This window comes from Chrysoperla carnea, chromosome 3, assembly GCF_905475395.1.
Source record: "Chrysoperla carnea chromosome 3, inChrCarn1.1, whole genome shotgun sequence".
NCBI classification, from domain to species: Eukaryota; Metazoa; Arthropoda; class Insecta; order Neuroptera; family Chrysopidae; genus Chrysoperla; species Chrysoperla carnea.
Genome location: NC_058339.1, coordinates 54,576,042 through 54,598,362, shown reverse-complemented (window position 1 = coordinate 54,598,362; position 22,321 = coordinate 54,576,042). Strand labels below are relative to the sequence as shown.

At 29.0% G+C, this 22,321-nt stretch overlaps 1 protein-coding gene across 2 annotated transcripts; it reads right to left on the bottom strand.

Moving 5' to 3' along the window:
- Nucleotides 1-650: 650 nt before the first annotated feature.
- On the bottom strand, nt 651-19,947 carry LOC123296862 (meiosis regulator and mRNA stability factor 1). Of its 2 annotated transcripts, XM_044878539.1 has the most exons (21): nt 19,914-19,947; nt 14,694-15,163; nt 13,348-13,774; nt 11,864-12,044; nt 10,295-10,404; nt 9,876-10,090; nt 9,543-9,812; nt 9,102-9,341; nt 7,954-8,097; nt 7,203-7,558; nt 5,314-5,719; nt 4,898-5,224; nt 4,630-4,785; nt 3,545-3,784; nt 3,278-3,466; nt 2,830-3,100; nt 2,314-2,525; nt 2,180-2,230; nt 1,899-2,073; nt 1,735-1,806; nt 651-819 (listed from the first exon to the last, which is right to left on the bottom strand). In XM_044878539.1, exons 2-21 carry the CDS (start codon nt 15,156-15,158, stop codon nt 773-775), a joined length of 4,554 nt encoding a protein of 1,517 aa, XP_044734474.1. In that variant the 5' UTR covers nt 15,159-15,163; nt 19,914-19,947; the 3' UTR covers nt 651-772. The 2 variants fall into 2 exon arrangements, with proteins under 2 accessions (XP_044734474.1, XP_044734475.1); XM_044878540.1 differs by lacking the exons at nt 11,864-12,044; nt 13,348-13,774; nt 14,694-15,163; nt 19,914-19,947 and adding an exon at nt 10,467-10,597 and having other exon boundaries at nt 652-819.
- Nucleotides 19,948-22,321: the final 2,374 nt, after the last annotated feature.

Sequence of the window (22,321 nt, the reverse complement as noted above, 5' to 3'; positions counted from 1 at the left end):
TAACACGTTTGCTACCGAAACTTGGTTAGCATGTTAGACTTAATTTTGGAGTCGAAAATAAATGATCTACGGTTTAGAAAAATATTTTATCTTAAATGTAAACCGTGGCATCTTTGAATATTGAATGGCAGTTACTACGAACAGGGGTGGAAGAATGAATCATCTTGTATATCTCCCCCTCGAACATTGATTTGATCTCTACAATCCCAACGATTGATAACAAACGTGTTTATGATAATTATTTTCGTTATATTAATTACGACTTTCGAAGTACCTTGATAATTTAGAAGTTCTTAGTCTTCAAGAAACATAACCGACTTTGAATAAATTAGAAAGAAAAACATGTTAAAATTTATAATTCGAATTTTCATTTTGAAATGAGAATTTTTTATCTCAATATACGATGTCCATCCAATAACTAAATCATTTGTGTTCTTCAAGACTAAGAAATAAACTACATTCTTAATTGATTCGACATCTTAAAAAGAAATATCTTAACATTTAATTAAAATAAAAAAATGACTGCTATTTATAAATTATATGTTCTAATGGCGATGTTCAAAATACTAAATATCTATGTGAACATTTATTTAAATAACATGATTTGATTCGATGAAATGAAATTATCACAATAATATTATTATTATTATTCTTATTATTTATTAATTGCGATCAGGTACTCTTACTTTGATAATAAATTTTTGTTGTTAAAATCAGTCTCAAAAAGTAAATAGCAACATTTTATAAATTGTTTTATATAATAAAATGATTCTTACAGACTGATTGGTGATTTAAATTGTGCAGCGACACGTAATTTACCTGTAAATATTTCAATTCGTTAGATAATTTTACTAGAAGAATTGACTCAAGAGTGAGCGAATACAAAATACTAAAGACATAAAAGTAATTTTAACGTCTTACAAATTGTTAACATTTAACGAAGCTGTTTTGATTGCGTTACATATGTTAATTTATAATTTATATCACGCATTAAGGGACAGGGCACCACTGAAGATCTCTAACAAATAGTTCAACTTGTTCTGGGAAATTTTAAAATTGTGATAGTCAGGGGTTACCTTTAAGGCAAAATAGGCACGTGCCTACAGGCGTGGGGTTACAAAGGGGCACTCGCGTGAAAGTTTTTAAACAAACATAAAATGAATTGTGTAAGTATTCAAAAAATTACAATCCGTTGATATTGACATTTGTACAGTTATTCAAATGTATGACAGTCTAAATTCACATAATTTCTGCAGAAAGGGAAAATTTTAATAAAAATGAACAGCAAACCTTGTAATTCTCAATAGTCAAAGAATATGAAAAAGACACAAAGAAAAAGCTCACAGCAGATGAATCTTCCGAAGATATTACTTCTTCATAATCTGATCGGGAATCATTCAGAGTGACAGTATATGCAGTAATTATAGACAGATTTGTGGTTGAACTTCAAGAGGGTGGGGGCTAATTTTTTAACATGCCTACGGGTGCATAATTTGTTAATCCACCTCTGGAGATAATTAAATCTATTGAGGTCACAAAAATCAAGACGTTAAACCAAATTTTCTGCAGATTATTAAATTAAAAACTGACAAATATGACATATGGGGATAGGCGTCTACAAAATCTGAAAAATCGTGTGACATAATATATGTTTTTTTTTTTTTAAGCTTGTAGAACATTTCTATAATATTTGATATGCCCCTCTCAATTCACTCATTATCATTTTATACTTACGTCTACAACGGTTTGGCGTGGTTGGTGATTTTTGATTATTTGATTCACTTTTTGAGTCGCATGATTCTGTTTCTGTAATAATTACAAAAAATTTGTTTATGTTAATATTCGAAAAATGGAAGCGTTGGTGTATCAAAAATTGTTAATATATAATCTTAATATACCTGTATCCAACAAATTAGGTTGTGGCAAAGCACTAGCTGGAGGTGACATTAAAATTGATTGTTCTCCATATGAATTCATATAAGCAGGGAGTAAAAATCGTGCTGGTGATATTAATGACATTGGACTATCTGGTAAATTGTTCACTTCGGAAATAGGCATCGGTATCGATAAATTCTGCAACAAACAAAAAGTATTACAAATGAAAAAAAATTCTAGTTTTTTTTTAAAGGCAGTTACTTTAGAACATTTCATAAGAAATTTTTTGCATATAACTACTTACATAATTCGCAGCGGACGGACTGCCCCACATTTCATTCCAGTTCGTAGCACCCTAAAAAGTGAAAATATTAATTTTTATAATTTTATCGCAGAAATATCATTTTATATTAAAACAAACAAAAAAACATTACTAACGTTTGATGGTGGTGTATCTGGCTTAGGAGGTGAATAGGAACGTGCTGTTGAATACATTTTTGTAGGCCATAACATTTCTTGGACGGTTGATTCCAAATTACTATTTTGATTATGTTGATTAATTTCTGAATAACTCCATGTTGAAAGTTTTTCATCAGCAACTTTTTCAACTTTCATACTATCGACACTTTCTGGTAAGGGTACTCCAACATCTATTAAAAATTTTAACAATGTATTTAAGATAATTTAAATGTCTGCTAAGGTTGGTTTTCATGACGTTACTTTAAACAAAACCGGAAATAGCGAAGTGCGTCAATATTAAATAATCAGATCAGATTTTTCCAAGTCATGCATCATTCTGTTGTCCATCACTGATAGATAGAGATAGGGACTTGACAATTGCAAATTCAAAAATTTATAATTTTTCATGCGCGTTAATTGCAAATTGTGTTTAACAGACATATATCTTTGAGCTTAGATAAAAATGAGGTTACAAAAAAAGACAAAAATACTTACTTTCAAGTTGTGAATTAATTGAAAGCGTTTGTTTGAGTCGATTACGTGACGATAATAATAAAATATCGGGTAATGAATTGATTAAGGCCGTAATAGTTGGACAATTAGCATCTTCAGGATTTAAAATACCATAACGTTGTTTGTATAAATTTTGAAATATTGTCAAATTCATATTATTTGTATTATTTTCATATAAAATGGTGTATGCTCTTGCTGCAAATATGTATAATGGTGTTAGTCCAACAAATGTTTCATTATTTTTGCTTGTAATCTAAAAAGAAAAAAATTATTCATTAAGATAGTACGACTACCGTCAAATCGGTTAAGGCTTGATTTTTCTTTATAAGTATTTCAAATGTTAATGTTAAAGTTTGGATTTTAATATATTACATTTTAGTTAATACAAAAAATTGCATAAGTGTTTCTTTAAATAATAGAATAGGCGTACCTTCACAACCGATGAAATTTGTTTGAGTTGATTCAATTCATAATGCTGATTATACGTTGAACGATAATTTTGTAATAAATTTGTTGAAGTTAAACAATAATTTGGTAATTGCATTAAAATTCTCCATAATCGAAGACCTAACGTACGGAAAACTGATCGATCAACTAACATTAACATATTATCAACAATCTATGAAAAAAAATTAAAATATTTTAACGCAATAAGTATAATTGAACAAAATTTTCATCACAGAAAAATATTACAAACCATTACAGAATCATCGATTTTATCTAATAATTCGCGAATCGATTTACAATTATATCCATCGGGTCGTAATGTATATCCATATTCTCGCAGAAAATGTGTTGGAATATCAGACATTGGGATACCATTTTGACCTTTCATTGAACTATTGACAATTAATTGAAAGATTTGATTCGATAATATTCTTAACGCTTCTTTTGTGGTTAAACGAATTATTCGTTCTTCACCTGGTTTTTCTTCAATCTAAAATAGTTTTATAATAAAGTAAACAATTTGGTGATGAGATAAATTTGAGATGCAAATCGTAATGTAATTTTTATTCCATAGAAATATTTCAATTTAAATAGAACACAAATTTAAGAAAAACTAATGAAAACAAACAATTGACTGATTTTATTTTTGAAATTCCATGTGTAAACAGTGTTGATTACGTAATCGTTTTTTTTACGTCATGTAAGTATAAAAAAATATCCACTCTTCGTACACACAAATACAATACGCGTATACATACTTTTATACAATACGTATGTATGGGTACTATATGCTCCAAACTAAATTTGCGTCTTCGCGGATAAACAGTGATGTTTACGAAAAAATGTTTTAAACAAAATTTGTTTATTTTTTATAAGGTACATTTTTACATTTATACTTTTGTTATATCTTTAACGGTTTACAAGATGGGCCCTACGGACCCAAGACCCAATTGATCTATGTAACTCATTTACGAATTCGACTTCACTTTTTACGTCCTGAGCACGTTATAAAAGTTTCAGCTTGATATCTCTTTTCGTTTTTGAGTTATCGTGTTGACAGACAGACGGGCAACCTGGAATTGACTAATTATGTGATTTTATGAACACCTATACACAAATTTTCAATTAATATTTTTAAGCGTTACAAACTTGGGACTAAACTTAGTATACCTTGATAAATTTCATACATACATGGTATAAAAATGTTCTAAATATTGCTAATCTAGAATTACCGATTGGACATCGGAAATATCTTTTATTTTATAGATTTAGAATTCACGGATGAAGTAGTTAATTATTATTTAATACAGTGGAATTCAACGAAAATATATTCACCTGAACTATTTCTGGAATAGCTTCAAACAATTCAATAAGTTTGACAAAACCATAATCTGCTACTCGACATTGTTGATTAAAATAATGATGATAAGCTGGAACAAATTTACTGAAATGCATTGCACACTGTGGTTCATGGCGTAATAATTCGATAACCTATAAAATAAATTATAATTATTAAGTTATTTGACGGGGGTACAAATTTAAAACAACGGATATTAAATATTTGAATTTTAAATTAATAAAATTAAATTCACCAAATATTTACCTGAATTGCGAATTGTTGTGTTCGTTTTATTTCTTCAGATGTTTGTACACGTTTTGGTAGAGCAATAATAGCATCATTTTCTGTTAATGGAGTTATATCAACGATATGTTCAGGTATTGCAGATAATAAATCATCTAGATCACAAACACCATAATGTACAGGATCCCAAACTTTACCAAGAGTTTTTTCAGCAGCTGCTGCAAATTCGCTTATGTTAATCTGTCTAGATGCTGATCCTTTTAATATCCGCACTAAATCACCGGTAAAACGACGTATCTGTGTTCTATGTGATAATGTTATCATACGTTTATTACCTTCTCCAAGTATCTATCAAATAAACAAAAATATTTAAATTTATTGACAAAATTACTTTCAGTCCAAAAATTGCTATACTAGAAATCTCCAAAAACACTTACTTGAACAACATGTGGCATCGATTCGAATAATTCAGCTAATTTCGTAAATCCATAGTCTGCTACACGACATTGTCGACCAAAATGATGATGATATGCTGGTATAAATTTATTAAATGATACTCGACAATTTGGTGTTGTTCGTAATAAATCAACAAGCTCTCGTGAAAATAATGCCAATTGTGTTGCTAGAGGTGTATTTGGTGATTGTGACCCGCATAATCCCGAATACGAACTACCATCTTCTGTTACATCTTCAGGTGATGTTTGTGCTGACCAAATTATTTGTTTAGCCGGTCCTTGTTGTAGATCTACACCAGCGACGCATGTAACCAAATGTTCCAAAGGAACACCGGTATGATCGATTGGTAATGGTTCGCGTATAACTGCTTCGTAACATGCTTGGAAACTATAAAATTTTATTTATATAATATACATGAACCTCATATTTGAGAGGGATGTTTTAATCAGTGATGGAGTAAGAATAATGCTACTCTAAATATCTCACGAATTACTCAACAATTTATGAAAACTTATAAAATGCATTAAGTTTTTACGATACAAAATCAAGTCGATTTTTAAGATGTTTTTCTACTAATGAAAATTTATTTAGAAATCGATATAGAAACAAACAGAAGATTAAGAAAATAATATAATTATAGGTTCTAAAAAAATTGCCTTCCATGTTTTCTCTAATAGGATTGTACAAAGCATAAGAAATTGACTTTATAAGAGTAAAAAAATCCAATTTTTGATGCAAGACAATTACAACCTGCTTTCAATTTAAGCATAAAAATTCGTTCTGGTTTTGTTCATTTTTGGTAGATTGATAATTTTGACCTCCAGGCTAACGTGTCAGTCAAGTTTATTTCTATTAATTTTAAAACTTTATAAACTCATAGAGTAGGTGTCCTTTTTATACCATGTATATATGAAATATATATAGTATATTAAGTTTAGTCCCAAGTTTGTAACGCTTAAAAATAATGATGCTAGGAAAAAAATTTTTGTCATAGGTGTTCATAGAATCACCTAATTAGTCCATTTCCGGTTGTCCGTCCGTCCGTCTGTGGACACGATAACTCAAAAACGAAAAAAGATATCGAGCTGAAATTTTTACAGCGTACTCAGGACGTAAAAAGTGAGGTCAAGTTCATAAATGAGCATCTAAGGTCAATTGGGTCTTGGGTCCGTAGGACCCATCTTGTAAACCGTTAGAGATAGAACAAAAGTTTAAATGTAAAAAATGTTCCTTATCAAAAATTAAACAACTTTTGTTTGAAACGTTTTTTTCGTAAACATCACTGTTTACCCGTGAGGACGCCAATTAGGCGGAAATTTTATAATATGTGTACAAACTATACACTAAATGTCGGTCGGTAATGCAGAAACCTATAAAGTCATTTACATATGTACTATACTTGATTATCAGTTATGTATGTGTCACATGTTTGTATGTGTAATGTGATAAAGAAATCAACACTGACTATACATGGTATTTCAACAATTAACTCAGTCAATTGTTTGTTTTCACTTGTTAAAAATTAAAAAAAATAAATTCCTCTTTATTCTTCATTAGTTGGCTAACAAAGAACTAGACATAGAAATGCATATAGAAAATGTGTATTGCTGCGAAAAGCGGTCTTCGCATACATTTATATACATTCTGATCATATGTTACTTTTTAATATGGTCTGACAAAGAAACAACTAGACAATTTTTATGTTCATTAGTAGATTTCGTTTCATAAAAAAGTGTATTACCTATATTTCATTTTTAACCTTTTAGACGTTTGGATGGTTTAAACGGATGGCTTTCTATTTGGTTATCAAAATTGTAGTTTAGTAGCATGATCCGTACTTCTAAAGTGAATAAATTATAGAAAGATTTACCTTTGTAATGGTAAAATTCCTTTATGTGATTGTAACAATATATGTAATTTACCGCTAAATAATTTCAAACCAATACGAATATTTGGTAATTCAGATATTTCCATTTCTGCCCATCCTTTCGATTTATCTGGATTATTATGTTTCAAACAATAAATTAATTCATGTAAGTTTGAATCGGGTGATGAGGAACTCGATACAGAATCATTATTCAACGCAATCATTCTGCCACTTGGATCATCGATTATTGAACAAATATCACGTAATCGATATAATTCAGGCATACTAATCGATGTTAAATAACGTGTTTCAAATAATTCACGAAATTTAAATATTGGTAATTTTTTACCAGGTACATCCTGAAAATTATTTTTTAATTTTTACTATTTGAAATTTTTTAGCATGTTAGACAATTTAAGGAGGGCGTGATTTCATATGATGACAGAAAAAGATAGTATTTTCGGATAAAATTATTAAATCAGCTGTAATGAATTCTTAAGGGTAACTACCATGGAGATAATGCCATAGAGCTGCATAGACATAAAAAACGCAATAAGTGAATTTTTGACTTGTCTCTCTACAGTTATACAGCTGTCTTTTTAAGTGTCTCTCTACAGCGATTAACCGTTTGAGAGGCGACTTTGCTACTCTATGGAATTATCTCTATGGTAACTAAACAACATAGATAGATAACTAGATAATTGTTAGTTTTCCAGTAGTACCATAAACATAGGAAGCAAAAATATTTAAATACCTGAAGTAAGCTAATAATTTGTGCTCGTAATTGTTGTGGATTGGTTCCATCAGAATTTGCATAAGCAATGGTAATACGTTTATGGCCAATGCGATAACGATGAAGTTGAGAAATTGCTACTTGTGCATCCATATGTGAAGCAACCTGAATTGAAATCAATTGAATACAATTTAGTAAAATATCAAAAAAATATGGCGTCATTGGTTTTATTTATAATAAGAATCAGTATCGCTGTTATTTAAGATCATAATAATTTAAAAGGAACATTTTCAGCTCAACTTAAAAATCTATAATCAGACTCGGCTTATGTTTCGTCATCATCTATTAAATTTTAATCAAAATTAGTTTGGAAAGTTATGGTGGTTCTGGCATAACTGTGAAAGAGAATTCAAATTAGATCGACGATGCTTTTTCAAAATATTATTATGTGTAGCATAATCTGCTTTTTAAAGCATAATCTTATTCTATTTACAGATGTATATGACGTCTAATTTTAAACTATGTTATTTGATCTGTAAGGGAAGTTTTATAATTTAAAATGTAGCGCGTTTTCGAATAAAGATATATTAAAAACAAAAAATTAAATTTAGTCTATGACATTTCATTATGCTATCTATGAGCATCATTTTGAACCATAAATTAAAGATTTCTGTAAAAATGATGAAAGAGATACAATTCATGGCCACCTGTTTTGATACACTCAATGAATTAAGACTATATATTATTTTTTAAAAATTGAAATCTCTACATATATTTTACCTGTGTAAAACAATCCCTATCTCTATTTCGATTGTTATGGAAAAGGGATAAGTGAGAGCAAGGTAGGTTGAGGCTATAACGCAGTGATCTTTACTTTTAAACCCAGCGAGTAAAAAATAATATGAATAGACCTAAATAAAATATAAAATAAGTATCTACTGGTTTATCGAAATAAAAATATCATTTATCGTTAGTATGGTGATTATCACTAATAAATATACAATCTGTGAATATTAGATATTGCGCTTTATATTTACGAATAATATTTTCCGTTATTTTTCTAAGCCCAACCAATTTAAAATAATTCAATTCTTTTCTATTTTCGGATCCTGAACAAAAGTATAATTTTTAAGAACGCAAAAAATTTTGTTTTATTTTATAATACTTACTTTAACAGCTGCAGCAACACTACCATCAAGTTGTCTAAAAAGTGTAGTATTTAAAACTTGTGCATGTTTTCGAAATAACGATGAAAGTATGCGACGCATTTGTCGCGGTTCAATACTTGAATCAATATTTGTGACAATTAATTCAACATTTTGTTGTAAATTATTATTTCGAGTTAAAGCATTATTTGTTTCGACAACTTCTTCATTATTTGGATAATTTCGAATCGGTTGAAATGAATGCTATAAAATAATGTCAAAATTTTCATTTATTTAACTAAATTTTCAAATACGGTCCAAACTAGTTAAGCGAAATCAGAAGTAACTATTACGTTTTACTCAAAGAAACAGTAAAAAGCACCTGAAATTGGTTTCAATGAAAAATAAAATATTTTCTCAAGTTTCGATTAACCAAATTAAGTTAAATAAATAATATTAACTTACTTCAAATGTATTATTTTGTAATGGAAGTCCTGTTTGAAAATTATTAAAAGTTATACAATCGCGTGGAACAAAATTTGGCTTATTATTGTACGTAGTAGGATCGTGAAAGGATGAATTGTTATCAATTCGATTTGAACGTATGCGATTATTTATTGTTGGCTCTGATACTGTAGAATCTTTTAATATTGAATTCCCATGTGTACCTCTGATACGCCGAAAACCTTTTGGAACAAATTCATCTTCCATCATATTTTGATTTTTAAATTGATCCTATTATACAAAAAATTTGATGAAAAACTCTCATATAGATCGTAAAATTGCAGGCAAACTTACCATCAAATTTTGTTCAAAACCACGACCATACAACATATTTCCCTTTTCAATTTTTTGAATATCGGCTGAAGAATAAAAACCATTTAATGGTGATATATTTGTAGTTGGTAAAGTCATTTCTGATATTCCTATTCCTGTTTGAGTGCTATTCCAGTTCGAGGGTAGAATTGGTTGTTGATAATTAGGAACTTCAGTACGATATGTTGTTTTTGTACCTAGTTAAAAAATAAAATAAAATATATATTAAAAATTAAAAAAAAAAAAAAAATTGTAAATCCAGGTACACCCATGTCGTATTTTCCCTTAGAGAACATTTGATTGTAGCATTTTCCCGTGTTGTCCACAATTGAAATATTTTACCATGTATGAATTCGCATTCTTTCGTAAAACATAGGGTAAAAATTATAAATTTAATTTACCTATATTTTGTTTAAATGGCGATTGTGGCTTCTCCCAACTACATGGTCTTGGATAACTCACAGTAATACGATGTCCATATACATCTTCTCCATCCATACGTTTTTGGGCTCTAAATGAAATCATAAAATTAATTTATAAATACTTTATATTAACTTATTCGTAATATTATACCCGCCGCCCCTGAAATATGGATTATACATTTGTGTTGTAAACGCCTTGAAAAATTTAAACCTAAAATCTAAATTTCCACGTGTTTTTTTTTATAAAAAATTTTTATATTTTTACTAATTTAAAAATTTATTTTTAAAATATCTTGATTCACATAATATTTTTTTATTTTTTTGTTAATTTTATAAAATTTATTGCGTAAAATATATACAATTTTTTTTTAATTTTTGACTTTGTTCTCGTAGCTATTTTTAGTTAGTACTAAATTTAAATGTTTAAAAATGGCTTATTTTTTTCATTAAAAATACCAGTATTTTCATGTTGCTTTTATTGAAAACAATTTGATTATATAAACGAAATAATAATATCTAAAATTTCAAATAATTTATACTATAGAGTGTTTCGTTAAAACTTTTCAGAAAAACTGAGTGTTCATTAACTAATCATTTGACATCGCTATGTAAATAATAATTTAATCATTTCATATATTAGGCGGATTGGGATAATATTTGTCATGCGATTTTTCGAGGTAAATGTAGATCGGATATTAAAAGTTAAAATGTTGATACGGATTCTGCCTCGTTACTGTCAGAGATTCTCGTTCCATGTATATATGACACTCGGTTATTTTTCTTAATACTCGTGAATAAATTAGTTGATAAAATTAAACTATCCGAGTCAACTTTTTTACAATTGGTAAGAATAGAAGTTACGTGTTTCGGGATACTATCGGACCCTCCATGTAAACTTAGAATTTAGAATAACAATTAGTTAAATCGATAGGGTTACACAAAACTATGTTTTATCCGCTGAAAATTGTAAATATTATAATTTTATTCTAATATATAACATCAGTAAATTGTCTTACGTTGTGCCACTTTGAAGCAAAATTTTTTAAAAGGTATTATCATAACTAGATATCCTAACAGGATCGTCTTTATCCATTCGGTTTCCAGCTAAATATATATTTTATTATTAATAAAAGGAGAAATAGCTAAATTAAAAATTATATCTCCTAAATCTAAATTATTCTTCTAATCTTCAAAATTGAATTTTGAGTTGTTTTTTTTTTGGGTCGGTCATACACGTTACGGTATACCCGACAGATCACATGTACAGGTGTACCTGAGCATGCGTACCAGCAACTGCAGGCATACCTGTGCAAGTCGACCTAAGAAGAATCGAAATTCGATTCTTATTAGAGAATAGAGAAATTTATTAAATAGCTGTTGCAAGTTTAAAGTATCGATATTGCTGAATACTTGGGAGGTTTTTCGTTTGTTTCTCTTCAACCACGATAAAGTTATTTATGGATTATATAACAGATTAGATAAAGACAACCCTGAATTTGTATCTAAAATCATTTCTGTATTTAAAAAATTAATAACATTATAACTTACCGAATACCAACATTTAATGATTTAAAAACAACATTAGCTGTTCCTTTTTCTGAGTTTAGATACACAACTTTGCCACCGCAATTGTCAGAAAGTTGTTTTAGACGTGCTTTTAAACGTTGAATATCATAGCCTTTCGGTAAATTCCATATTATCAATTCAACCATTTCTTGTTTCGGTGTAACTTGAGCCTAATAAATTTATTTAAAAAATTTGGATGTATTATATTTTTCGAAGTGTATTCGAAAAGAATCGGTTTAGAGTCAATAATCAAATATTATTAATAGTTTTGTAAAAATTAAAATATCATAACGGGCCGTTCATAAATTACATATGATTAAATAATTTTTTTTTTGTTTAGAAACAGAAAAATTAAAAAATTAGAAATATTACTCACGCAGATTCCTGAATGAAGATTTATAAAATTTGTCTAAGTATCCCTACTTTCCCCAATTGTTTTACAAAATTTATGGACGGCTTTCAAAGTAAGGTAAGATAATTGATAATTTACCTTTTGAAATCGGAAGGGATCATGGTTCAAAAAGTACTTCAATATAAAAAATATTCTTAAAGGTAAACAATCACAATCTTGCAATTAACAAACCTATGAGAAGCAATGTTTCACTTATTTAAATATTAATAATTCAATTATATTTCACATAAAACATTAGAATTATATTCTTAAAATTTAAATATTAACATAAAATATACCTTCTGTGGCATACAAATTATGATTTAAAGGAGACAGTAGTCTAAACTTATATTTAAATAAACAATAGTAGCTAGCTTAACTAAAAGATTTTAATAAAATAATTTCTGTAAATTCAAAAAAGCATTTTATCGTAAAAAAGGACCCCACGCTTACTTACGATAAAATAATTTTTTTGGATTTATAGAAATTATTTTTTACCTTTTAGTTCAGCTAGTTACAAAAGCGTGTTTTTGAATTTGTTAAACTATTATTTATTTTGTGTTTTTTAGACTATTATTTATATATCAAAACTTCAGTATAAATATGGTAAGAGCGCAAATAAATGTATATTTTTCAAAGATGGAAATCGTTATTCCTGAAAATACTGATCAGGATAATCATATAAACTTATTAAATTATATTGTATTGCCATCGGTTCTGGATAAGTATGCCAAATTTCGAGTTAATACGATGATTTGAAGGGGGTCAAAATAATGTTTGAAGTTTCCGTTACATACTAAAATACTAACATACGTATGAAGCTAATAAAAGCGTTCTAAATATTACAATATTTTCTGCTAAATATCAATAAGATTAAAAACAAATTTTTAATTTATGTGAAATTCGACATAACTTAATTAGTGAAAATGTCGCAAAAATATTGAAAGAATTGATTCTTTTTATATTCAAAGGTCTACAAATCTACGTGCCTGGGATATTATTTGTGTCACCTCATTTATGATCTATTTTTATCTATAACTATTATTGATATTTATTAAAGATTGGTCGAAAAAACTTACCTTACTTCGTAAAGGTGCTTGTTCAGAAATATTTTGAAATAGATAATGTTCATTTGCACATAGAATTAATGCCTCCGACACACTTTGATTATGTAATAATATAATATGAATACGCTTACGATGTCGTAAATCAGATAATTCAGGTGCAAAATTAATATCGCTAGATATAAGGATAATTGCTGAAGGAAATTTATGTATATCAGCAAATCGTCTTATAGCCTGACGTAATTTTTCATCAGCTGCATTTTTACATGTTGATGCAACATGTATTAAATTGACTTGTGCATCGTTTAATTCTTGTAAAATAGTACCATTTTCTTTTTTAACATCACAAACAACTAAAAATTCTGCTTCACGATAACCATTAAAAAATAATTCCCTGATTTGTTGCACAACACCAGCTGCACTTCGTCCTCTTGGTACCTGAATTTCATGCCAAAAAGGTAAACAAATATTACGTCAAAAAAGTAAAAGTGGTTACAACGATTAACGTTCAAAAATCCGTAATTATTACCGATTTTCTAATATAATTAATTACACTTTTACAGACTTTTAAAAAAATGCATATAGATTAAAGTCACACTAAAGTTTGACGCCATTATTAAAATTTTTTACCAGACAGGCTTGATTTTTGTACGATAAATGGCCAATTGAAACTGATTCGAGAATTCGCTCTTTGTATGGAATTTTGTATTTTTAAAGTTTAAATTACCTCATATACCAAGTTTTATTGAAATTGAAAAGTTTAAGTATTGTCTTAACTACTGAAAACGGATCGGGCCTACTTCCTGTTTTGACTTACTTGACTTGTGTCCTTAATCCCGAAGAGGCTGTAGGGCCTCAACAAAGAAAAGTCATCGAACTCGATTTTGCGCCATCGATTTGATTTCTCACCAAGACTTGATTTTATTACTTATTTCCTATTTCAATTAGTACGAATTATTATCGCCAGTTGGCGAGTTGCAACTCCCAGTTATCACTAGTTCGTAAGTAAATAAGTAGAAATTCTCTTTTTATGTCATTTAATTACATGCTCTAAGATAATGTTTACACCTTCCTCCTTATTTAAATCAGTATGTCAGGTCAGTATTTTAGAGTCACGAATTGTCGCATAGCAAAATGATTTTCATATACTTCTTAGATTTCTCTGATATCCATAATAGTTTCCGATCATTCATATTGCCTGACAATTTTCGATTTTCCCGGTTTTCACGTCTATTTAAAGTAAAATTGGATAAGTCCTATTCGACTTACGAAACGTGAATAATTTTAAAATTCAAATCTATTTAAATATTTTAATTTGTAAGATGATCAAGTAATATTAAAACTTTTATTGTCTCACCTGACAATTTTCAATATCCCAAAATACTCCAATGGGTGGTAATTTCTTCACTTTTTTCATTTTTCTCCTATAAGGTGACGAACAGCATCTAGCAGATTCTGAAGATGATTCATTATCACAGGATGATTCTGTAGCTGATTTATATGCCCGAAATTTTGCATCACTGTCTCTTGGCTTCAATCTCAATGATTCAAGATTCGATTGTTGTACAAACGGATCGTCAGTTTTATTAAAATCATCAAAGCTATCATCATAAACGTCGATTAAATTTTCATTTTTCTTTGGTGTTTCAATAATGTTCTTTTTAAGTACTTGAGCTTCAACTTCTGGCAAAGTTAAAATTGACTTTGGTTTAATATTATTTACATCTAAATTTAAAATTTCTAAATTTTGCCTCATTTGTAAAAGTAATGCAGCTGTATTCACTGCACCCGTCATTTCAACCATAGGAAACATTATTTGCATTAAAACTGTAAAAAAAACAAAAATAAAACTCTTCAACCAAATTGAAATCTATACACTCTCGTGTACCCAGTGGGTAAAAGGGTTCAAATCTAAGTATGTATAATAGAAAAGTTGCAATGTCTTTTTATTTTTATCTTCTCTCTCTATCTATCTATCTATCTATATATTATAAATGCGAAAGTAAACATGTTTGTTTGTTACGCTTTCACGCTAAAACTAGCGAATGGTTTTTAATGAAACTGTACAGCCAATATAGCTGATATATCAGAATAACACATGAACTATAATTTATTAAAAAAATATATATAAAAGATATATTAATAGAAAAAAAAAATAATAATAATAATTTAATTTGACATTACCATAAATTACAGATTTCAGTAAAAATAGTCAATATAAAATAGCCATCTTCTCTGATATACTCAATGAATAAATATGACTATTCTACATTTTAAAAAATAGAAAACCATACATATATTTTATCTGTGTAAAAGAATCCTTACCATTATTTCGAGTGTTATAGAAAGGGGATAAAGCGAGAGCAATCTTTATCAATTTTTACTTTTATACCCAGCGAAGCGGGTCGATATCACTCTAGTATAAATTGTAAATTCAATTGAGAAATGTGAATTTAGCGTGATTCCGATGAGCTTACAGCCTCAACGGTTGTGAACATGTCACTACCAATAACAAGTCGTTTTTTTTTTTTATTCAAAAATGTAATTATTTTGTATTATTAATTAATAAAAAAAAAAAAAAAAATGGAATTATTAATTTTTTTTCAAAATCACTTAAATATACTTTGGATGAATTATTCTTTCATTTATATATGAATTTATATATATATATATATAAAAGTTCCTTATCCTTTACAGGATGTTGGAGACCACATTTTTCCACTTGTCTCTATCCATGGCTGTCTCTTTTAATTCATAAATGTTGGTGATATTTGTGAATCTTTTAATTGTAGAAAGCCATGTTGTTCTTTTTCTTCCTCTTGAACTCCAGCCTTCCAATTTTCCAAATAAAATTAGCTTTTCGAGATCAAATTGTTCGCCACGACATATATGACCGAAAAAACCCACAATTCGTTTTTTAATTTCCGTCACTAAACACCTTTTGTAATTTACACGAGCAAAAATTTCTTCATTTGTTAACATATCAGTCCACTTTATTTTTAACATACGTCTAACACACCATGTTTCGAACGCGGCTAGTCTTTTTTCACTGACATATTTAAGCACCCATGTTTCACAAGAATAGAGTAAAGCGGACCATATATATGTTTTTAGCATTTTAAATCTGTTATTGAAATTTATATGTCGATTAGTTAGATAAGTTTTTAATTTCATAAAATTGGTTTTAGCAATTGCAATTCGTTTTTTAATTTCAAACAACTGATCATTATTGTAGGTAATAATTTTCCCCAAGTAACTGGTTTGGTTTGGTTGGATTATTTTATTGTTTTTGTAAACAATATTTACGTTAAGCTGCACAGGATCTTTACTAAATACCATACACGATGTTTTTTTAATGTTAAGTTTTAAGCCATACTGTTCGCTAACTGCAGTCACCTTGGAAATGAGAGTTTGCAATTCTACTTCACTAGAACTCAATAATACTGTGTCGTCTGCGTATCTCAGATTATTCACTCGAACTCCGTTAAAAACACCAATATCCAATTTTTCTATAGCCTCGTTGATGATGTACTCGGCATAAACATTGAAAAATATTGGAGAAAGAACACATCCCTGGCGAACACCTTTTTCAATTCTGATATCCTTAGTGTTGCCACACCCAGTTGTAACTTGAGCTGTTTGACACCAATATAATTTTTTTAAGATGTTAATTATTTTTTTGTCATTACATAATCGGTTAAGAATATTAAAAAGAATATCGTGTGAGACGTTGTCGAATGCCTTCTCATAGTCTATAAAGCAGGCAAATACTCGTAAATTGTTTTCGATAGCGCGCTCCACTAAAATGTTTAAACAGAAAATGGCTTCACGAGTACCCACTCCTTTTTTAAAACCCATCTGAGTCGGTCCTATTTCAGCTTGTAAGCTCGTATTTATCCTTCGTAACACGATTTTTAAGAAAACTTTAGTTATATTGGATGTCAAACTGATAGTTCTGTAGTCCGAACATTCGTTAGCGTTAATTTTCTTTGGCAATAAAATAAAGTTTGATTCAAGTAGTATTTTAGGAACATCTTCTGTCTGATACATTTCATTACATAAATTTTGAAGTTCACGCATGCTACTTGAATCCAAACACTTTAAATATTCACCAAAAACTCCATCTTCTCCACAGGCTTTACGCACTCCAAGTTCTTCAACTGCTTTTTCAACTTCTTCTAACAATATTGGTAGATATGGAGAGTTAGTGGTATTTTCCACCAGCAAAGCATGACGCGTTTGATCTTTGAAGGTGTGTTCAACATATTCTTGCCATCTATTGACAATTTCCACGTTTTCAGTTAAGATCTTGCCATCTTTATTCCTTAAATTGCCTTTTACATGTGTACGTGATATTCCACACATGCTCTTAATTTCCTTATGCAATTTATGTGGATTATTAAGTTTTCCATACATATCTATATTGTTGCATTTTTCATCTAGCCATGCTTGTTTTGCTTTCTTTATTTTGTTTTTGATTTGTTAGTTCTTGAGTTTATATTGGGTAGCGTTATTTTTAAGTGATCTTCTTTCTATCATTAGGGTTAATATCTCTTCGGTCATCCATTCTTTTTTCTTTTCGATTTTTTGGTCGACTAACACTTCCTCAGCAGCGGATTTGATTTTTGTAATAAAAGACATTAGTCTTTCATTTAAATTCGATTCATCGCTAATATTCTGATTATATTTCTTAATCAGAAGTACTTCCATGTGTTATAGAAAGGGGATAAAGCGAGAGCAATCTTTATCAATTTTTACTTTTATACCCAGCGAAGCGGGTCGATATCACTCTAGTATAAATTGTAAATTCAATTGAGAAATGTGAATTTAGCGTGATTCCGATGAGCTTACAGCCTCAACGGTTGTGAACATGCCACTACCAATAACAAGTCGTTTTTTTTTTTTATTCAAAAATGTAATTATTTTGTATTAATAATTAATAAAAAAAAAAAAAAAATGGAATTATTAATTTTTTTTCAAAATCACTTAAATATACTTTGGATGAATTATTCTTTCATTTATATATGAATTTATATATGAATGTTGAATTATTTGGGTCAGAAATATAATTTATTGAAGTATAAAGAGGTTACATTAAATAATAATTTTGCTGACCAGTGAAAATTTTTATAAAAACATATTATTTTACAAAGTAATACAGTTAAAAGCTAGGTTATAAGCTTAATGTTTATAATAATTTTATAACTTAGAACGCTGGATTCATTGGACAGAAAATTTTAAGGATATTGTCGTCCTGGTCCTAACAACATACACAGTTTTAGAAAAATCCTGGAATAGCAACATGACAAGGAAAATAATGGTTTTAGAAAAAAAAAATCCATACAAAAGTTGTAGAATTAAAAGAGTTAAATAACTTTTGCCCTTGAGGGCGACTTTGGCTTTCAAGCTTAGTAAAAATTGAACTTTAGCTTTTAAATGTTAAGAAATAGAGGAAAACTTTGAATAAGATATTTATTACTCAGGCCGGGCATACACGTAACGGTATACCTTAGTTGGAAGCCTGTACAGGTATAACGGAAAAGTGCAGGCTAGACAACACACACAAAAATGGCAAGCAAAAAATACGACAACGCGATCGCTCTAATTGGTTTGTTAGTGGCCATGAAGTGTAAGCCATATATTTTTTTAGCTTTTGTACATGACTTGTTTATAGTTATTTTTTCATACATAGCTCGGGCCTGACCACTAACTGACCAACTTCATCCTAGCAAACAGCTGACTGATTGCAAACAAATTTATGCATATTCTTGTAAAATAGATTTAAGACTTATTAAATTCGTTTCACGAACTCAGGAAATATGAAATGTGATATGAAATATGATAACTTTTAAAATAGATTGAAGCCTTGGTAAATTCGTTTCACGAGTTCAGAAAATATGACATGTCCTATGTCCTAAGTCCTAACAATAGCTTGACTGGCCAGCCTATATTAATGTACATCTGTACTGTAATCGACTATCAAAAAATTACCATTTTGTCATTTCATGGTTTTTGTTCACGTGCTATTAGCCTAGAAAGAGATATGTTTGAAAATCTGAATATAAATCGATTTAAGCAGAATATTAATCCGCGATATTTATAATTGTTATATGATTATAAGGATTTTGATAGGTATTCCAGAATTTTATAAACCAGACAAAAAGTTAGTCCTTACCAGTCTAAAAGCTTTTAGATAAAATTTATTTCATAGAAAATGGGAATATTTTGTTTAATGAGCCAACGAGTTTTCTATAAAGAGGAATTATTATATTTCGAAGTATTAATTATATCATTTCTCTAGCAACATATTGAAGTTTAAATATAGAAATTGGTTGAGAGATATACAAGAACTATCGAATTTATGTTTTATCTATATTAATTCAAGTTTAATGTACATATCAATATTTCATTTCTCTGTGCTGGGTTTTAAATAATTACCTAATTAAAAAAAAAAATTGATCCATATTTTCCTTATATTATTGTCATTATGAGTGTTTAAATTATTTATAAACTATTAAGTCTATTTATGTTTATTAACAAACATTCATTTTTAAAGGAAATTTAGAAATTAACTTACATTTAAAATAAAATATACACACATATACACTGATAATTTAGAAAAATAAAAACAAAGAATTTTAACCTCTTCAAAATGTCAACCATTTATTTTTCTTTTAGTTACTTGCATTCGAGTTAAATCACTTCACTGTCAGTATATTTCAATACAGGGTGTAATAAAAAGTGGAGACGTATGTCCAAGTCAATAGATAAAATATATAGTAGTGGGATAGCGATTATAGTACCATACGGGCCGTAAGAATCTTGAAATAACACGAGATTGTACGTGTCAGGTTGCTTTTATGAAAACTCTACCGTTAGGGAGTTCTATTTTCTCCTCGGAATTTGATATACGTTTTAGTTCTATTATGTCGCCCTATTAACTCAGTTGGTTAAGGTGTAACCAATTCCGTCCGCGGTATACTTAGGAAAGCGGGTTCGATTCCCGCCGTCGTAACAAAATTAATTTAATTAATAGTTGTGATGGGTTGGTGTAGTGTATGGTATATGCATGAAAGAGGTGCACTCAGCCTCTAAAATTGAGGAGCTGATAAATGAAATTATCAGCGGAAAGGTGGTAAAACACATAAATGGTATCACAATGGGCTTCGTGGACAGCCAATGTAACCTAACCTAACCTAGTTCTATTATGATCGTTAGATTAGAGAGCCGAGTGATTTTTCGTTGTCAAGTTACGAGCGATTTTGTAAGATACCTAATGTAATATTTCGTAACGAAACACTGAATGAACTAATTTGAGTTAGTGAAAAAATAATTTTTATAACATGTATATATACAAGTATATATATGAAATATATGAAGGTATACTAAGTTTAGTCCCAAGTTTGTAATGCTTAAAAATATTCATGCTACTCAGCAAATATTCATGTATATCTGTACGAATAAAATTTTGGTACAGATATACATAAAAACATCTAAAAAGTCCATTTACGGTTTTTTGTCTGTCGCCACATAACTAAATAACGAATAGAGATATCAAGCTGAAATTTTTTAGCGTGCTTTTAGGATGTAAATTGTGAGGTCGTCGAGTTAACGTAAATGAGCAACATAGGTCAACCGTGCTTCTTGTAAACCGTTAGAGATAGAACAAAAGTTTAAATGTAAAAAATGTTCCTTATAAAAAAATAAACAACATTTTTTCGTAAACATCACTGGTTACCCGTGAGGGCACAAATTAGGTTAGACTTAAAGCAAATGTAGGTATTTTATTGTATCAAGTATACATGTTTTGAATGCGGTTTATAACTATGTAATACATTGAGGAAGTGAGAAGAAAGATACCCTTTACTTTGTGTGGAAGAGTGGTTGCCTTTCTTTACTTTCATGACGTAAAAAAAAGATTACTTAATCAATGGTGTCTATACATGGTATTTCAACAATTAACTCAGTCAATTGTTTGTTTTCAAGACACTGTAAGTGCTCATATTGACTGAAAATAAAATTATGAAAGAATAGCAAGTCGTTTGATCCACAATAATGTGATTGGCGGATAAGAATCAGGTTACGTTTTCCTATAAAAGTAAGACTTTTCGTGTCGTGTATCAGATGAAAAATAAAACCAGAATTTTTTTCTCGTTTTAATATACAACAAGTATTAAAAATGGCAAGTAATTCATTTCAAGATGTCGAAATTAAAGATGAAATATTAGAAGATAATCATACAATGCAAGAAGGGCGAATTAAAAATGAAATAGAAGAATTCAGCAACAGTGTTAAATTGGAAGAAACGCTAGAAAACAGTAGTGATTTTAAGCATGAACAAAATAATGAAAATGATTTAATTAAAAATGAAAATGTTAAACTTGAAAGGCAATTGAATACAGAAGTCATTATTAAAAATGAATTAATAAATGTTGACACTGAAGATCCACAACCATTTTTGAGAGATGATCATCTAGTTGAATACAAACGTACTCACATTGAAGAAACACTATTGCCTTGTGATGTTTGTGACAAAAAATTTTCCAAACATTGGACTTTAGTTCAACATAAACGACTTCACTCTGGAGAAAAGCCATATTTTTGTGATATTTGTAATAAAACATTTAATAATAAAAGTAATTTAATTGAGCATACATGGACTCATACTGAAGAAAATGCATTTCCATGTGATAAGTGTGATAAAACATTTAATAGACAAAACAGTTTGATTAAACACAAAATGATACATTCTGGAGATAAATCATTTTTATGTGATATGTGTAATAAAAAGTTTGTTAATAGAACTGATTTAACTAAACATAAACGAACTCATACGGGAGAGAAATCATTTTTATGTGATATATGTAATGCAACATTTAATAGAAAAAGCAGTTTAATACATCATAAAATGTCCCACACTGGTGAAAAACCGTTTTCATGTGATGTGTGTCAAAAAACATTTAAAACACAACACTGTTTGATTAA

Coding starts and splice junctions, on each gene's coding strand:
- LOC123296862 (XM_044878539.1), bottom strand. CDS start 15,158: ATGCAAATAATGTTTCCTATGGTTGAAATGACGGGTGCAGTGAATACA. Junction 2,526..2,829: donor AATTAATTCACAACTTGAAA/GTAAGTATTTTT, acceptor AATTTTTAATAG/ATGTTGGAGTACCCTTACCA. Junction 2,231..2,313: donor CAGATACACCACCATCAAAC/GTTAGTAATGTT, acceptor TTCACTTTTTAG/GGTGCTACGAACTGGAATGA.